Raw genomic sequence first — 19,461 nt, 5'->3', positions numbered from 1 at the left:
GTGTTTAAACGGGTCGTACATTTATCATAAACTCAAATTGCATGAAGGAATCCATGGACATAAATATCACGCTAGTGCGAACGGTTGGTGCAATTTCATAATATTTCTTCACGTGAATAATTATCTAATGATTATCGCATTTTCAATTTAACTCCTTCCCGTATTATTTAATACGTCACACATCAAATGATTTCACTAGCCTGCTGAGCGTTCTAGCGCCCTATGTTATTCAAGTAACCATGAGTGAGACTCGATATTGTACGGGAAAGGGTTAACCCATCACAATTTTACCGATAGAATTGTTTTTAATGTTCGAAACGTAACGTTTGAAATGAAAAACGAACAATTGAAAAATTGAACGTAATTTGAACTATCGTAATTTGTGTACTAAACTTCAACAAGGTTGAAAAAATATGTTGGTCGGTGATGGCTTAAGAAATAGTTCTAGCATTCATAACTTCATGTGTTGCGAATGGATTTTGATGATTTGCATTTTGATTGAATCATAACGATTTCTTGGTCTGTAAATAGTACGCTTCTAAAACAGAGCCGCCATTAAAGAATACCAAACGATACTGGGGGACACGGTGGTTATATATTTTTTTATTTTCCAACAGTTTATTTCATTAGGCTCACTTAGCAATTCAGCTGTAACAGAGCCGAATTCATTCGTGTACATTTTTATCTTAAGATAACTTTTGTTGTATATTACACTGTTACCACTTTGAGGTGTAAGAGTATCGCTATCTATCGATAAACATTTGTTTTATCTATAAACGCAGTAGCCGTTTAGGCGCAAGAGAATTCCTATTCTATCGATGCACAACACATGTCACCTTTTTTTTCGGCGTAAGAATATTGCTTTTGTTCGAATGTTCATAGTTGGGCTGTTCACAGCGGGACTGTTGATACGAGGCTTCCTTTGTTGCGTTATTGATAGTGCCAATTACCGATGCAGCAGACCGAAAATGTGAGCGGTAAGGGACTGGGATTACCGACACATGATGATTGTTGCGTGGACATAGTAGCTAGAAAAACACACTAAGATGGTCAGTTGAGGGGCCCTGAGTTATGAGCTAATGATCGTTCGCTTAGTAGCGGACACGCAACCAATTAGGCTACGAAGACCCCTTGGTTATATTTTAGATGCATAACTAATTTCCGTCTTTCATCTTCGTCAATGGCACTAACGTTTCACCCTAGAGGTACTTCGCGCTCTCAACGTAATATAAACAGCGTCATTTTTTATTAGTACTTAGTTAAGGTTTCTATGGTCAATAATATGCCTCGAATGTATTCTGAGTAAAAAGCAAAGTAAAAAGTAAAAAGAATACGCAAATCCGAAGAAATTTCTTCGACAAAAAGGGAATTGAACCCGAAAATGTGGTCGAGAATGCAAAATGTGGTCGAGCATTGCTATGCTGTAGTGATTCTACAGCATTACAACACTCGGTCTCACGTAGCCAAATCCATTCAAACCTACTTGGATACATTAATAAGGCATTTCCATCCCCATCCCATGTATTCCTCAAAAGCACCCTAATGGTACGTTTAGACTAGGGAGATCTATAGCTATAGATGGATTTATTCACTAGAAAATAGATGTAAACGGGCTTGAATTTATATCTCATACAAATATGAAGTCAATTATATAAGCAAAACGTCAGTAGATGTAAACACTGATGAATTTCTCACTGGTGAGAATTCGCTCAAGTTGACAGCCAGTCTACTTTTGGTGAATAAATCACCGAAAAAGAGTGAGACCATCCGTGCTCTTTCTCTTTCTCTGTTTGCAAATGTAAACAATGAATATATATTGATTCGGATATCGTTGAGTCTAGTTATTTTGCTGTTTGATTTGTTTTTATTTCGTGGGTTGTGTTTTTGTTTTTTGTTATTATGGCCAATAAAAGCAACAAAAAAGAGTGGATGAAAGGAGAAATAGAAGAGCTGATATGTTTATATTGTAGTAAAGTCGAACTGTGGGACGTTACCAGTGTTGAATATAAAGATAGGCTAAAGAAAATTAGTGATTATAAAGAAATGACTGAAAAATTCAACACAACGGTGGAAGCGATTCGGAAGAAGCTCCACAACCTGCGAAATCAATTTAATCCTGAATTGAAGAAGAGCAGAACAACAAAGTCTCTCCAGGGCACTGATGAATTGTATGTGTCGCAGTGGCCGTACCACAATTCATTAAAATTTATGCAAGGATCATTTGACTGCAGACCAGCGATAGGAAATATAGCAATGGTAACAGAAGAAATTGCTATTATTATTACTATTATTATTTTTTTTCAGAAACAAATTGATGATTATTGTGATTGGAATTATTTTTTCTATTTAATCATTTTTATTATTTATTCCCATGTATGAATTCCGCCACAAGCTTTCGTTTTATATGTAATAATGTAACATTACATTGCTAGTTGTTTTTTTGCTCACATGCTGGTTTATAAAGGCTTTCGTGAAGTACGTAAGTAATTATCATAATGACCTTTGAGTGATAACATGTGTATTTCACTGATTTTGTTCAATATATTAATTTAAACTTGGACTATTTACTATGAAAAAAATGTAAGAGTGTATGTATCAGAATCTATATCTCATCCATCTGGGGCAATAGTCTAGTGTTCATGAGACTATACATAGGGATATAAATCAAGAGTAATAAGAACGAAAATAAATTTTTAATTATTTCTTCACATATATTTGTTTTTTTTTTAACTATATAAATCTATTTTGCCATGGAACTTCACCCTGATTGCTTATAAAATACTCTCTAAACTCTTCCCGTATTTCTTTAGCATTGTTCGAGTAATTATTGCTGCCTTGTTGTGCCAGTGGAACAAATTATCTGCTGGCATATTTTCACTTCGCCAGGTTCCCTGAATAATTTCGCCTGTTTCTGAAGCTTCACGATCAAACGTACCCTCAGGAGCGTATACATTCGTAGCAGATTTCCCTGACAATAAGAAATTATGCAAAGTGCACGTGGCTAACACTATTGCTTCAACGCGTTCAGGAGTAATTAAAAGTGGTTTTCTTAGAACCCTGAACACGCTCGACATGATACCAAATGCGTTTTCAACAATTCTCCTTGCTCTAGAAAGTCTGTAATTAAATATTCTCATAGAACCCTGGCAATTGAATGGGTATGGCTTCATTATGTGTGGTTGCAGAGGAAAAGCGTCATCTGAGACGAAAACATATGGGACATATAATGTTCTTCCTGGGAGAGGCATCTTCTCGAGACCAACTACTGCATTCTTGATATAATCAGCAACACCGGTAGCTCTGAAAACACCTCCATCTGACACTCTTCCATTGCTGCCAACTGTGATGATGGTAAATTTGTATTCCGCATCAACACTAGCCATCAAGACAATACTGTGCTGTCCCTTATAATTATAGTAGTAGCTTCCGCTATGCTCCGGCGCCTGGACGAGTATGTGTTTTCCATCGATAGCACCTAAACATTTGGGGAAGTTCCATTTTGAATGAAACTTGAGGGCGATATTGTTCCAGTCATCTGATGTAGACGGCACCTAAAAAAACAAACAAACGAAATAGTTAACACTATCTATATTTGTATTTATTTTAATTGACGGATTTCATACCAACTCGTCTTAGGAGTTGGCAGTACCATCTCAGATAGCAGTGAAACGTTGTAGGTTTAAACACATGTGTCTTTTGAGCAATTTCGCATACTTGAAATATTCAAAGAAGAATTAGACTACTTTTTGCTTGCCTACTTGCCTAAATTTTTTTTCAATTAAAATTTAAATTTCAATTAAATTTTAAATTCTCAAAAAAAATGTGAATTTCCCTTACAATTTTCAACAAGTCGTCCATACATCAGAAGATGGGCACTTCTACAGGGAAAAAGTACTACTTTTTCATGTTTTCTTTGCAAAAATTACAACTAATCCTAATTTTGTTTAAAGTCAAGATAGTGTGTTCGATGAAGCTTTAAATCTTATTAAAATGTGAACTATTGTCGAAGACGTCAACTTCCTATATTTTATAATTTCTGGAATACATATAAGGCATTTTTGTATGGAGACTCTTTTGTTTTTTTTTTTGCTCAAAACATTTTTGTGTGTCAATTTTCGTGTTTGACATGTTCTTGAAATGTTTTCAAATAGAAAAAAGTTTGCAGAACATGTAAATAGTGATTCTTTATACATAAAAAATATTACGAGTTTAACATTTATAGTGATTTTTCAAAAAAAAAAAACATAAAAAAGTTGTATGTCAGAAAAACTTTTTCTCTGTAAAGGCACTCATCTTCCGATGTATGAGTGACCTGTTGTTAATTGAATGGGCTATTCATATCTATTTTTTCAGATTTTTGAAAAAACATATTTTTGAGAAAAAAATAATTTTAATTTTGACAATATTTTTTTTTTAAATTTGTTTGATATTTTTAATGAAAACATAAACAATTTCCTACATTTCATCCTTTAAATAGTTGTAGTTTGATGTTAGTTTTGTTTTGTTTTGTAGATGTTATAGTTTTGAGTCATAATTTTTTGTAAAAAATAAAGAAAATTGTTTCGACACTTTTCAAAAAGTAGTCTAATCTTCTTTTGAAGATTTCAAGTATGCAAAGTTGTTTAAATGACCAATGTCTCTACACTCACAACGTTTCACTGCAACCTGAGATCTTGCTGCCAAAGACCAGTCGAGTTGGCATGAGATTGGTCAATTATTAGGTAATATATAATACTTATTTAATTTTCTTATATTTATACTAGTATTCTACATTGGAGGAGGCTAGCTGTAACGATAACATATTTCAACATTCTGAGGACATAAACCCGCCTGACTCAACACCAATATCTCGAGACCAAAATCCCAGGAAGAAACGGAAAATTGACGCATCAGACAATTCAATTCTACAAAAGCTCTACAAACGTTAAATGAAGAAGAGGATCAATTTGATGTTTTCGGGAAATTCGTTGCATCTGAGATGAGAAATCTCTCTTCAGACCATTTACGCAGAGTGCTTCCGCTTCTACAAGTAGCAACTATACGAATTCCGTAAATAGACGTACCGACTCATCAAACCATTTGCAGTATTATGAAAACGTACCCTCGCCACAAATGTTGATTGATATATAAACTGAAACTGTGAGAACTGACGACAATTAATTAAAAAAAAAAAAATATATATATATATATATATATATATATATATATATATATATATATATATATATATATATATATATATATATATATATATATATATATATATATATATATATATATATATATATATATATAGAAATTACCTTAATGTAATCGTCTTTCAGTGCTGAATATATTGCTCTGCATACTTCTGGAACAATTATGCTAATTGTACATTTTGGTACCCTGAACAAATAGCTCAAACTAGCGTATGAATCACCTGAAATTATAATGTGTAATTATTTATCATTAAGTAGTATAATACAGCAAAATTCTGCTCACCTGTTGCTAAGAAACGCAATGTAACAGCAAGCCGTGTTGTTACATCAATAGCTTTTCTGAATCTGGTATCTTGTTTCGATACCAAAGGACCAATTCTACAGATAAGCTTCTCAAAATTGGTTGGGTTGACTCTCAGGAAGTTGGAAAACTGAGCTGGATCCTCGATATAGAGCTCAGACATCAACTGACTGCAGGCACCATATCTCTCACGTTTCAGAATCCAATCTCGAATCCACACAGAACGTGTTTTCTTCCTCTCCAGCATTTTTAAAATAATCACACAAGCGGCAATTTTGCGTTTCGATGTCATCACATCAATCAGAAGTCAACAACTAGCATTAAAGGTGTGTCTGCGGAGAGAAACGAAAAAGAATGAGGGAAAATATCCACGGCACAAGATATATATATATATATATATATATATATATATATATATATATATATATATATATATATATATATATATATATATATATATATATATATACGTTACACCACAACCGACCGACCAAGGCGTCCCAGAAGTCAAGACGTCAGCAAAAGCCCAGCCGAGACCCATAGCAACAGACAGAGGCGTCAAAGTTACACCGCGCGTGTAAACCAACATTTGCCGACGCCGCGGAAATCAATCGAACGACGCGAACAAAGGTTCGATCAGGCTCGAACCACCGACGGAAATAATGAGATCAGCAGATGTAGTCTATTTAAGCCTTGTAATACGATTATAGAATTTAGTCTTGAGCGTAGCCGAGTTGAATACGGGCATAAAGGTTTATGAACCGAATGTAAAGTGTTATAAACGAATAAAAAGGGTAATTAGAAATTAAATAAAAGTTTTTTTTAAACCGCGAGTTAAGTCACGGCATAATTGGCGCAGTCATTGGCCAAGTGGTACAACGAAGTGAGTAGTGTTTATAGAGCGGATATCTGGAAGCACCGCCACCGAGTTAAAGAGGAGAAGTTTACATCTACTGAAGAAACCAAACGAACAAGCGAGAGGACCCCCTGAGCGAAAATCAAGGACTCGCTGCCGTTAGGAAAACTAATCCCGCCACCTGGAACGAACGATCTACGAGGAAACCGATTCAACCTACCCAGACTCCAGGAGATGAAAGCAGTAATCTTCCTGTAAGTAAACACGAACAATTATCTAAACCTAACACAACAAAATACTAATTCAGAAGTGCGAGCCCCCACCAGTGGTAAGCGGACACTTGATATATCACAAAGTGAATAACTAATTCATTAACAAGTGAAGTGTAGAACAACACATTTTCTCGCGCGTATAAAGTACGTAAGATTGTTTTTTAAAAAAAAAAAGAACAAACTCTTTTGAAAAAACAAATTTATTAAAATGGCCGAGCGGGAGCAAATGATTTCTCCGGAACTTCTGGCCCCGGAATTGGATGATCATGCACCAATTCCGCAACAAGAAATAACAATTCAAGGGTTACTCCAACACATAAGGAGCCTAACTCACAATCAGAACGAACTGATTGGGCAATTGAGAACACTTAAAGCAAAAGCGGAGGATCCGTTTATGCAGTTTAGAACTCCGGATCCTATTAAGAATTTACCAACATTCTCCGGAAACAAACGGGAAACAAACGCATGGCTTGAAGACGCCGAAAACACCCTGCATCTTTTTGAAAGATACAGAGATGATCCGGTCTACAGCCAATTGGTCAGAGCGGTAAAGAATAAAATCGTGGGAGAGGCCAAAGAAATTTTGATTGCTGCCGGCAACCCGAACAGTTGGGCAGAAATCAAAGAAATTATTCTAAATTCATACGGCGATAGGAGAGATTTGACATCTCATATCCAATCGTTGTTTTATATAAACCAAGGAAAAAAATCCATCACTGAATACTACAACCGAATCAAAACCATAGACACTGCTATTAAATCCACAGCAGCGACAATGGATGATTATAACAACTCTACAAGAGCAATAAATAATCTAGTGAGCCTTATGACTCTCACTAGATTCATAGATGGGCTCACAGAGGAATTGTCTATGCACGTGCGAAGCTACAGACCTAAAAGTCTGGAGGAAGCGTATGCAATCACCATACAATATGCCAACGCTGCATATAGGCAGAAGTTAAACCAAAAACCATCTGACACAAATAAAAATATCAGATCCAACAATAGTAACGGTTCACATAATTCGAAACCGTCTCCCAACCCCAATAGTAATGGCAATCACTTTAACGCGAAGCCATCCACCTCAAATTCTAACAATAACTTGCATAATCAAAAACCATACGGGTCTGCGAAATTCAAAGCTAGAGCTCCACCGCCAGATGACGATGTCTCGATGAGGACAGCGAAATCGCGGGCAGAGGTTAACAGCCACGAAACAGCAGAACACAGCAAAAATCATCAAACAGAACCTGACACTTCGGAACAGCTGGACGAATCCGTCCTCGATTCGGAAGATGACGATTATTTCGTCAACGATGAACTAAATTTTCACGTGGCCGAGGCGCTACAAAAAGAAAAATAATGAACGATAATAACTTTATTCCCTACATCACCATTGCAACATCCAAAGGCGAGATGAAATTTTTGATCGACACAGGAGCGAACAAAAATTACATATCACCCGAGCATGTAAACATAGAAAACTGCAAAACAGAACCGATTTCAAAAGTAACCAACATTAAGGGAACCTTTACAATCGATAAATCCGCTTCCTTCGACCCATTTCTTATAAATAAAAAACTGAAATTTTTCATTTTCAAATTTCATAAATTTTTCGATGGACTCATCGGATACGAGTCATTGAGAAATTTAAATGCTAAAATCGACGTCAGTAAAAATACATTGAGGATCGGGAGAAAAACTTTCGCAATGAAAAAGAGATTTCCCGAGAAACATAAAATCAATTTAAATGAACAAGAATATCAGTTCATAAAATTGAAAACCAAGAAAAATGGAGATTTTCTTATAGAGGAAGAAAAGCCTCACGGAAAATTTTCTATCTTGCCAGGCCTCTACAGAAGTGCTAATAACACAGCCTTTGTAGCAGTGCAAAATTATACAAAAAAATCGATGGAAATCAATTCGAACGAGATCAAGCTTTGCAATGACTTGGATACAGAGGTTGACCCATTCGAGCTGACAGAGCTACCGAAAAAGGTTGACTCTGAAAATTACACCATAAGAGACGATCATATGAATGAGGAGGAGAAATATACCCTCAGGAAATTGATCAGGAAATACAACGACGTTTTATATGTGGAAAGTGATAAGTTATCATTCACCCATAAAATTAAACATAAAATACGCACCGTGGACAGTATTCCGATACACTCCAAATCGTATAAGTACCCCTACGTGTACGAAAGCGAGGTGCAGGAGCAAGTTAAAAAGATGCTGAAAGACGGAATCATAAAAGAGTCAATCTCGCCTTACACGTCACCTGTGTGGGTGGTTCCTAAAAAGTCCGATGCATCTGGACGAAAAAAATTCCGTTTAGTGATCGATTACCGAAAACTAAACGAGAAAACAATTAATGACAAATACCCTATACCAGAAATTACGGATATTCTGGATAAATTAGGAAAGGCGAAATATTTTTCAACAATCGATTTAGTTTCTGGCTTCCACCAAATTCAATTAGCGGAGGAAGATACAGAAAAAACTGCTTTTTCCGTAAACGGTGGCAAATATGAGTTTACTCGTATGCCATTTGGCTTGAAGAATGCCCCAGCGACTTTTCAAAGAGTCATGGATTGCATTCTGAGAGATTTAGTAGGAGTATGTTGTTTCGTCTATATGGACGATATCATCATCTTCTCCAGCTCGCTTCAAGAGCACTTGAAAAATTTGTCGCAAGTCTTCGCAAAATTGAAAGAAGCAAGACTAAAAATTCAGCTGGACAAATGCGAGTTCTTTAGGAAAGAAACGCAATTTTTAGGTCATACAGTCTCTGAAGAGGGAGTACGACCAAACAGCGACAAAATTGATGCAATAAGGCAATGGCCAATACCTAAAAGCGAAAAAGAAGTGAGACAATTCCTAGGAATGCTTGGCTACTACAGGCGATTTATTAAGGATTTCGCAAAAATTGTAAAGCCGTTAACAGCACTTCTCCGAAAGGATATTGAATTCGAAATTACACCAGAAGTAGTAACATGCTTCGAAAAGTGTAAGCAACTTCTGACGATCGACCCGGTATTAATTTACCCTGATTTTAGCAAAGAATTTTCACTAACAACGGATGCGAGTGACCACGCTATTGGTGCAGTGTTGTCACAAGGGCCAGCAGGTAACGACCGACCCATCGCATACGCCTCACGTACTTTGAATAAAACGGAAGAACGATATTCCACTACCGAAAAGGAGTTTCTCGCGATAGTATGGGCAGTGAAACATTTCAGACCATACCTCTATGGTAGAAAGTTTAAAATGTTCACCGACCACCAACCACTAACATTTTCTTTCACGAACGCTAACCACAGAATAATTAGAGGAAAGCTGGCTTTAGAGGAATTCGATTACGAACTAATCTACAAACCGGGAAAACAAAACGTTGTCGCCGACGCGCTGTCGCGCGTAAACATAGAAAAACACCTGAACGCACACTCGCAATCATCGCTTTCCCTAAATGTTGAACCTTCTGAGCGAGGAAACGAACCTTCAGACGACGAAAGTGACGGAACGACAGTACACTCAGCGGATACGAGTGATGACTACTTTATTCGGTATACTGAGAGACCTATCAACGTTTTTCGGACACAAGTCATATTCAAAATAGGAAATGTAGAACTTGCAGCCTACGAACAAATTTTTCCAAAATATCACAGACACACAATAGTAAAAAGAACATACACCGAAGAAGACATAGTTGAAACGTTGAAACGGACCCTGAATCCGAAGGGTTTGAGTTGTATAAAAGTACCTATCTCATTAGCACAACTAGTGCAGGAGACGTATAAAAAACATTTTTCCTCAAATATTATTTACAAAGTATTTATTTCAGAGACCATGTTGGAGGACATCAGAATGGAAGTCGAGCAAGACGAGATCATAAGAAGAATTCACCAATACGGACACAGAGGAATCAAAGAAAACCGGAACCAGATTCTACAAACACACTTTTTCCCGCAACTCGATCGAAAGGTCAAAATTTATGTCGATTCCTGTGATATTTGCAAAAAAGCCAAATATGACAGAAATCCACCCAAACTAATTAGAAAAAGCACATTTGGACAGAAACCTTTCGACAGAGTCCACATTGACATTTTCTTCCTAAAAGGTCAAAAGTGGCTCACCATAGTTGATTCATTTTCAAAATTTGCAAACGCGATTCCATTAAGCACAAGAACAATAGTTGATATCAAAACCGCAATAACCGAACACATTCGAAATTTTGGAAGACCTCAAACTATAGTGAGTGACCAAGAGCCATCTTTCAGGTCCATAGACTTTATGGGATTCCTAAATGATCTCAATATAGAGATACACCTCGCAAGTGGATCCAATTCAAATGGTATCGTGGAACGTTTCCACTCCACTTTAATTGAAACCTTCCGCACAAACAAAGCAAAATTTAAAGATTTAACATTAAACGAGCAAGTAAATATCGCCATCGACATTTACAATAATAGTTTCCACTCAGTAATAAAAACCCAACCGCGAAATTTGATTTTTAATAACTCTGGATCTACGAATATGGAAGAAATATCTGAAAAATCTAAAAACCTGCAATCTGCAGTTAAAATCGAACTAAATAGACGAAAAGATAAATACGAACAACAAAATATGAATAACGAAAAACCTGAAGATCTTCAACCAGGCGAAATTAAATACATAAAAAACTCTCAACGTTTAACAAAGGACAAAGATCCGTTTAAAATAACAACGATTAAACACAACAACGAACTAACATTTGAAGACGTCAATAATATTAAAATCCACAAAAATAGAATAAAGAAATAACCGATAAATCAATTATTTAACTCTCGTTGCAGATTTTCATGCATCGTCATAATAAATTGCACAAAACTTAAAGATCTATCTCACAACAATGGTATAATTGCCATAAAATTAAAACAAGTCAGGATTAGGATAGGATTCGAGAGAATTATCCAAAAGATTAATATCCACTCTATCGAACATAATATCAATTACATTGAAAAAATCGCAGGAAATATTAAAGTTATAGACCACTTAAGAAGTACTTTAGATTTCAAAATACAAAACTCAAAAGGTAAATTGATGAGCTTGTATTCCCACAGAAGTAAAAGAGCATTAGTAAACGCATTAGGAACAGCAATAAAATTAATAGCAGGAAACCCTGATAATGACGATTTAGAAATTATAAACCATAGTTTGGGAACTTTAGAGAAACAGGAAAATTTACTATCGAAATCTATATCAAGACAAATAATCATTAACGAAAAAATACAAAACAAAATTAATAACATAACAGACGTACTCAAAAAGATCAATAAACAGATTGTGGAACAGAGGAACAATTCTTTGGTAACCAGAGCAGATTTGGAATATATCAACATGATTGTAAACCTTGACTCTATAATTCAGATTCTCGGAAATATTGAAGAACAAATCGAGTTTGCTAAACTCAACATTTTAAACAGAAATTTATTTTCATTTGAAGAGAAGAAGTACATTTTCAACAGACTCAATGCTCAAAAGCTAAAGCTAGACTATTTAGATCAAATATTCCAGTACAGCTCAGGAAGCGTTATTGTAAGCCAAGGTGAAATTATAATACTGGTGAAAATACCCATCCTCGGGGACAACGAGTTCGACCTGATCAACATTCAGACGCTCAACATAAACAGTACACGAATCAGCACAGACGTAAAACTGGTGGCAAAGCATGGAGACATCATTTACAGACAAAGCGAACTTTGCGACATTTGCGAAGCTACAACCCTTCTCGAAGATGATTGCATCTATAACCTTCTGAATCACCAAACACCAAAATGTATCATAAAACCCGTCAGACAACCCATCCGTGTCGAAGAAATTAAGAAAGGAGTCATACTTGTTGACACAAACAAAAATGTATTGATCTCTGATTCATGCAACAATTCCAGACTGATCAACACCCCGACAATCATCGAAACAAACAACTGTACAATCAAAGTGATGAACATCACCTTCAATAACCAAGTAACTTTTGGAAATAGTGAAGAATACCTTCTCCCAATATACGGAAATAAGTTGATACAATTAAACTATACAGAGGAGAATAATGAAATCAACCACCTCAAATTGGAAAACCTTAACAGTCTGCAGGACATAAAGTTAGACCTGCATCGTTCAAAAAGGACAACAACCATCGGAGGAGGAGTCCTCCTCATGCTAATCATTATCTGTTCTTTTACCATTTATATCATCGACAGAAGATTCAAAGCGAAGGAAAGAGCAACTCTGGAAATTCGAAGCCATGTTGGAACCACCACGGAACTTAAACAAACCATTGGAAAAGGAGAAGTTGGACCATTACCGAGTCTCGTCCTTTTCGAAAGATCGTCCGAGGACGGACGAGAATCTAAGGGGGGAGGCGTTACACCACAACCGACCGACCAAGGCGTCCCAGAAGTCAAGACGTCAGCAAAAGCCCAGCCGAGACCCATAGCAACAGACAGAGGCGTCAAAGTTACACCGCGCGTGTAAACCAACATTTGCCGACGCCGCGGAAATCAATCGAACGACGCGAACAAAGGTTCGATCAGGTTCGAACCACCGACGGAAATAATGAGATCAGCAGATGTAGTCTATTTAAGCCTTGTAATACGATTATAGAATTTAGTCTTGAGCGTAGCCGAGTTGAATACGGGCATAAAGGTTTATGAACCGAATGTAAAGTGTTATAAACGAATAAAAAGGGTAATTAGAAATTAAATAAAAGTTTTTTTTAAACCGCGAGTTAAGTCACGGCATAATTTATATATATATATATATATATATATGCATATGTGAACGGGTCGTACATTTATCACGAGTTGAAATCACATGAAGGAATTCATGAATGTATTCGTTATATAAATCTCATCATATTTCTTCACATGAATATATCCCTAGTCTAAACCCACCGTTAGGTTTGCTGACTATCTAGCAAAAAAACAACTCTCGGGTATGGGGCCGCATTGCAAGAACATAGAGGTTATTCTGTGTAGGAGTGTTTCAGTCTTCATCGACTGTTATTTTGGTCGAACCAAGGAAATGTAGTGTTTTTAATTTTGTGAAGATGGGTTGGATTAATGTTTCTTATATATCCCAACTGTCTATATATGGAACTGGTGTTTAGACCAACAGATGATGTTAGATGGAAGAAAGGAAATATCTTGAGATCATACTTCTCTCCCATTGCCAGTCGACTTCTCGACGGCTGTGTTTTTGAGAATTTGGAAATAGTCATGAACTCACTATTATATGTTTTTTTTTCTGAATCAAAAATTTCATACATTTACGTTTGTTTCTTAGGTCAGCGCACATGTCTCGTTGCGAACTTTTAAGTTGAAAGCCTCTATAAAATATACAAAGGAAAAAAAGCATAGTATGTATCATTGCATCAGACGAGATGTATATATTATTTGACACAGTGGTTTTCTTTTTCTAAGTTTCATTTTCACAGCAATTAGACAATGCTATATGTTGAGGCTGAGACTTAATATAAAAATTGGAATCTGTTTTTGAAGGCTACGATAAACCCAGCAAACATTAAATCGTATAATTTTGCACGTGCCAAGTCTTACAAGAAATCCGAATAAATCAGAATCGCACATAATATCAATCAAAGTACCCTTAGAAAAATCCTCGGTCGAAAACTACTAAATACATTTGGTAATGCAAAATTAGTAGAATGTACAATTTTTTTGTACATATTGTCAACAAACCCGCATCCCTACCAGAGATTAGTATATTTTACTCGATAACATTAGTAAGCTTGGATATTGTCATATCTGAAAATTGGTGAGAAAAGAGTGGATATAATTCTGATACGTGCATTTTCGGCGAGAAAATGTAGCCGATATTGGGCTTCCGAATCATGGTTCTGCTTGACATATGTGTTTATTAGTACGGTCGAAAATGACTATAGATTGGTAGTATTTACCAAAAAATTCGTATAATTACTAATTATTTCTCTCAGTGTATGTATCGTGTATATTTGAAATCGCATAAAATGTAAAAACTCGATTTTATATACCATTATCAAATTAAGTCGCAATTCGGTATAATAAACATCAGTTTTATGATGTACATTGTCGTAAAATATATTTAATCCGCATCATATGCGTATATTACGCTGATGCAGTTTGTGTGTCGTATAAGCGTATAATTTAAATCGATTCAGTACTGTAGTAAATCGTGTTGCATGCTGAAGAAAATCATGAAACAGTAAATCATATTAGATCCTAATAAAGAACACATTACATCATATTGAAATGTCAATGATGCAATCGAAAGTTTTAACCGCTGTTGAATTAAATTTCAGATAGCCGCGCGAGATAGCTGGTGGATGATAATCCAGACGACCGGAGTTCGAACCCACATCGGAGCAGTTTCCACCAAACATCAATCTGTGGCATTTTAAACATTCATATTCCACTCCCAACACAAGTCAATCAATTTCTACAAACATAAATACTCATATATAAAAATGGCGATTCGTGAGGTTGTAATAAACATTTCACGAAAATATTTTGCGCCATTTGTTTTTTTCTATGTCTGTAATAAATCGTATATAAGTATGGCAAAAGTTGTTTTTGGTGCTTTGACAATTCATGAATATATTCATATTAGATCGCAATTCAATTCCAACATAATCGCTATTATAGCCGGTCAAAGTTGCATATTCATCCAAACAAATTAGGTAAGCATTTGCCATGTATGTATATGGCCTCCACTTTTGCATGCATATGCCAGTTAGGCGCATTATATGCCAACCAAATTTTAGGGCATATGATGTTATATATACGCTTGTTATGCGATTTAATGTTTGCTGGGAAGTTACAACAAAATTACAAATCAGAGCCATCGAAAAATTCTACTAAACAATGTATCATTAAATTTCGCTTAATATCGGAAGTGATAATTGGATTAAAGGCGGGTGAAATGCAACAAGTTCGTAGTCCAACGTTAACAATGCTGTCATGACACTTGGACACCATCCTCCAATTTTTTTCATTCTTGTTTCGTTTTTCACGAATTATGAACGATTTGGGTGAGTTTAAACACTTTCAATCTAAAAATTACTTTAGAAAAAAAACTACTGAATGGCCACATTGCTCATTTACCCAGCAAACATTAAATATATAATTTTGCACGTGCCAAGTCTTACAAGAAATCCGAATAAATCAAAGTATGTATCGTGTATATTTGAAATCGCATAAAATGTAAAAACTCGATTTTATATACCATTATCAAATTAAGTCGCAATTCGGTATAACAAACATCAATTTTATGATGTACATTGTCGTAAAATATATTTAATCCGCATCATATGCGAATATTACGTTGATGCAGTTTGTGTGTCGTATAAGCGTATAATTTAAATCGATTCAGTACTGTAGTAAATCATGTTGCATGCTGAAGAAAATCATGAAACAGTAAATCATATTATATCCTAATAAAGAACATATAACATCATATTGAAATGTTAATGAAATGCTGATGCACTCGAAAGTCTTAACCGCTGTTGAATTAAATTTCAGATAGCCGCGCGAGATAGCTGGTGGATTATAATCCAGACGACCGGAGTTCGAACCCACATCGGAGCAGTTTTCACCAAACATCAATCTGTGCCATTTTAAACATTCATATTCCACTCCCAACACAAGTCAATCAATTTCTACAAACATAAATACTCATATATAAAAATGGCGATTCGTGAGGCTATAATAAACATTTCACGAAAATATTTTGCGCCATTTGTTGTTTTTTTCATGTCTGTAATAAATCGTATATGAGTATGGCAAAAGTCGTATTTGGTGCTTTGACAATTCATGAATATATTCATATTAGATCGAAATTCAATTTCAACATAATCGCTGTTATAGCCGGTCAAGGTTGCATATTCATCCAACAAATTCGGTAAGCATTTGCCATGTATGTATATGGCCTCCACTTTTGCATGCATATGCCAGTTAGGCGCATTATATGCCAACCAAATTTTAGGGCATATGATGTTATATATATACGCTTGTTATGCGATTTAATGTTTGCTGGGTAGTTTGTGCCAGAGATCGAAATGCTCGCCGATTTGAGAGGAAAAACATCCGTTTCCAGCCACAGACAAAAAAAAGGTGAGCATGTTATACTCTCACCTCCATTTTCGCGAAAAACGCAATGCTGATTTCCATTTTTCGGCGAGTTATGATTGCCGAAAAATGATTTTATTTTCAGTGACCTTTTGATGCCGATAATGGGTTTTCACTTGTTTAGTACAGCTGAAAACATTACATGAAACAATACAGTAATATTGGGTTTCATCGTGAAGTGAACAAGATATGGGTTAATATCTGTACAAAGCAGATGCAATCCAAATGCAGGTCATTTAGACGCTGTCTAAACAGGCTAACGTTGGTAAATACAGATTTGATTTTTTGCTCCACATTTCAGTTTTAAATGAGAGACGAAAAAGCATTCTCGTTGAACTTCAGAGATAGAGATTGTCCCACATCTCTTTCTCTCTGAAAAAGAATTTTCGATGAAAAGGAAGATGAAAATTCCAACATTACACGACTCATCGAAAACTAGATTGATTGACTGAATACGTATCACGCAACCGAGCGAGTATTTCGATCTCTGGTTTGTGCAAAGCGTTTACTCAGTTCCTAATGACCATGTAGGGACCGAATATTTACGAAAGCTGAAACATTTCGGAGGAATGAATTCGAGCAACATAACAATAAAATATTCCTACGAAAATCCTCGACAAGTAGTGATGGCGAATATATATGGATTGATGTTAAAAAATGGGTGGGTTATATCTATGATATAAGCGCAAAGTTGACGTGGGACTACCCGAGCTTAGCAATCATTTGTTTGAGTTGATTAAATTTTTGAGTGAATGAGACAATTTCCGAATTCAATTGAATTCAATATATTTGTGAGTAAAGAGTTTGAATAAATACCATGTAAAATCAATTCATGCATTGTGATACATTATGTTCTTCGATACAAGTAAATTTAATGACAGTTTGCATTTATTTGCAAAGCTGATTTCCCAGATACCTTGGTTTTGAAGTCTGTGTTAGACAAACACATTTCAGTCGGAACAAAAATACAAAATTACAAAAAAGTCGGAACAAAAATAATTAAAATCCCAGAGCGCAATAATTGTTCAGCCAAATAATGTTTATCATACAACGAAATCTAGTACATCATCAATGATACAACCCCTCGATGAATTCCCCTGATTTTGCTTAGAAAATTCGAAGCAATTTGCAAAAATAATAAATACCCACGGTTAACAATCATAAGGTGATATATTCTGAAAATAGCACTTGCGCGGTTACGCAATTTGTATCGGTATCGTCAACAACCAAGACGCCTCTATACATACCAGGTGAAACAATCATATGAAATGCACTTTTAGCCATATTGGAATTGCTGTCGGTATTGTTTACAAACAGCATCAGAACGCTGCCGGCGGCTCTCTAGAAACTGCTACGACGCTTATTCGAACGATGTCTACTGTGCCTTATCACGAACGTCACTTCACGAAATGAATTGTATGCAATTTGTATGCATTCCATTCTGTTTTCACCATGAAGTGACGTTCGCAATCAGGCCCACTATGTTCCGCTTTCGCGAATTTATGTGAAAAAGAAGGGATGATTTTGTAGAATTTCATTCTCATTTCCACTACTCTCGCATGTAAAAATGCAAAAATGGCGTATCCTAGCAATAACAAAACAAACAACCCTCGCTTCACAAACCGTAATCCCCTTCTTATTGAAGTGATGATGTTGTTTCACCTGTTATACATTGATATAAGCGCCTTGGTCAACAACTACTTTGAACTTTAATAGTAGGGGTAGTGGGGGTAATGTGGTTGCTTGGTAGTATAACTATTGACTATTGACACTGTATTGATATTCATCTTATGTTTGAAGAATTTGACTTTTAAGTCACCCTGTACTGCAGTGGAGCTGTCGCATGCCAAGACATAAATAAAAACAAAAAACGCTCTCTTGGTAGCCATTCGGCCGTAGTTTTGTGCGTTTCGAATTTAAGGAATTTCTAGTGAAATTTGTTTTATTTGACCTGATATTTGCGACAAATCAAAAGTTTGGAGCACTGTTCACATGTTCTAGGGTGGTGAATATATATTTTGTTCTATTTCAGCGATTATTTCGCATATTTCGCATTTCGTTGTATGGGGGGCAAAGCGGTCAGTGAAGGATTACTACTGGCAATGTTCTGTTTTCAAAAGCTGATATACCTTATCACCTTCTGCTCTTAAAGGGGACCCTTTTGTGGTTTTCACCCAGGAAAAATATGCCACCCCAACCAAAATCAAGCCTCATTTTAAAAAACGTTATGTTTCCTTCTACGTTTGAATAGGCCTAGCTCATTTCATACATGTACCTACTATTTCAATAATTATTTAAACAAATCTGACAAAGAAAACACGCATAAATCTATCTCTTCTACCGTTATATGTGCGAGTGACCACTTTGCCCCCCACAGGTGACCACTTCACTTCCTCACTAAAAAAAAGTTCGATTTTTCAACCTTTTTTTAATAATGAAAAATGCTTACTATTTTAAACTACAATAAGTTGAGCTACAATATTCTTCGAAGAACGGAAATTTTAGTGGTATGTGGACACAGGGAATGGGCATGTTCGGGCGATTCAATTTATTGTACGCATGAAATAATTTTATTCTGGAAGTAAAGGATTTTTTATATGATACGTTCAAATAGATAGTCATGACGTCTATGTATAAACTCGAACCAGTTGTTCACTGTCGTGAGTGACTATCT

The 19,461-nt window shown here is 35.8% G+C and overlaps 2 protein-coding genes across 2 annotated transcripts; one reads left to right on the top strand and one right to left on the bottom strand.

Moving 5' to 3' along the window:
- The first annotated feature begins 1,795 nt into the window (after nt 1-1,795).
- LOC129771287 (uncharacterized) lies at nt 1,796-15,469 on the top strand. Its single transcript, XM_055774775.1, has 2 exons — nt 1,796-2,256; nt 14,963-15,469. Exons 1-2 carry the CDS (start codon nt 1,900-1,902, stop codon nt 15,059-15,061), a joined length of 456 nt encoding a protein of 151 aa, XP_055630750.1. The 5' UTR covers nt 1,796-1,899; the 3' UTR covers nt 15,062-15,469.
- On the bottom strand, nt 2,709-5,799 carry LOC129771282 (uncharacterized). The gene is made up of 3 exons (XM_055774769.1): nt 5,482-5,799; nt 5,304-5,419; nt 2,709-3,551 (listed from the first exon to the last, which is right to left on the bottom strand). Exons 1-3 carry the CDS (start codon nt 5,789-5,791, stop codon nt 2,772-2,774), a joined length of 1,206 nt encoding a protein of 401 aa, XP_055630744.1. The 5' UTR covers nt 5,792-5,799; the 3' UTR covers nt 2,709-2,771.
- Nucleotides 15,470-19,461: the final 3,992 nt, after the last annotated feature.

Source organism: Toxorhynchites rutilus, chromosome 2 (genome assembly GCF_029784135.1).
Source record: "Toxorhynchites rutilus septentrionalis strain SRP chromosome 2, ASM2978413v1, whole genome shotgun sequence".
NCBI lineage: Eukaryota > Metazoa > Arthropoda > Insecta > Diptera > Culicidae > Toxorhynchites > Toxorhynchites rutilus.
This window is presented reverse-complemented; position numbering and strand designations above follow the sequence as displayed.

Coding starts and splice junctions, on each gene's coding strand:
- LOC129771287 (XM_055774775.1), top strand. CDS start 1,900: ATGGCCAATAAAAGCAACAAAAAAGAGTGGATGAAAGGAGAAATAGAA. Junction 2,257..14,962: donor CGATAGGAAATATAGCAATG/GTAACAGAAGAA, acceptor ATTAAATTTCAG/ATAGCCGCGCGAGATAGCTG.
- LOC129771282 (XM_055774769.1), bottom strand. CDS start 5,791: ATGACATCGAAACGCAAAATTGCCGCTTGTGTGATTATTTTAAAAATG. Junction 5,420..5,481: donor ATTGCGTTTCTTAGCAACAG/GTGAGCAGAATT, acceptor TTATAATTTCAG/GTGATTCATACGCTAGTTTG. Junction 3,552..5,303: donor TGAAAGACGATTACATTAAG/GTAATTTCTATA, acceptor TTGTTTTTTTAG/GTGCCGTCTACATCAGATGA.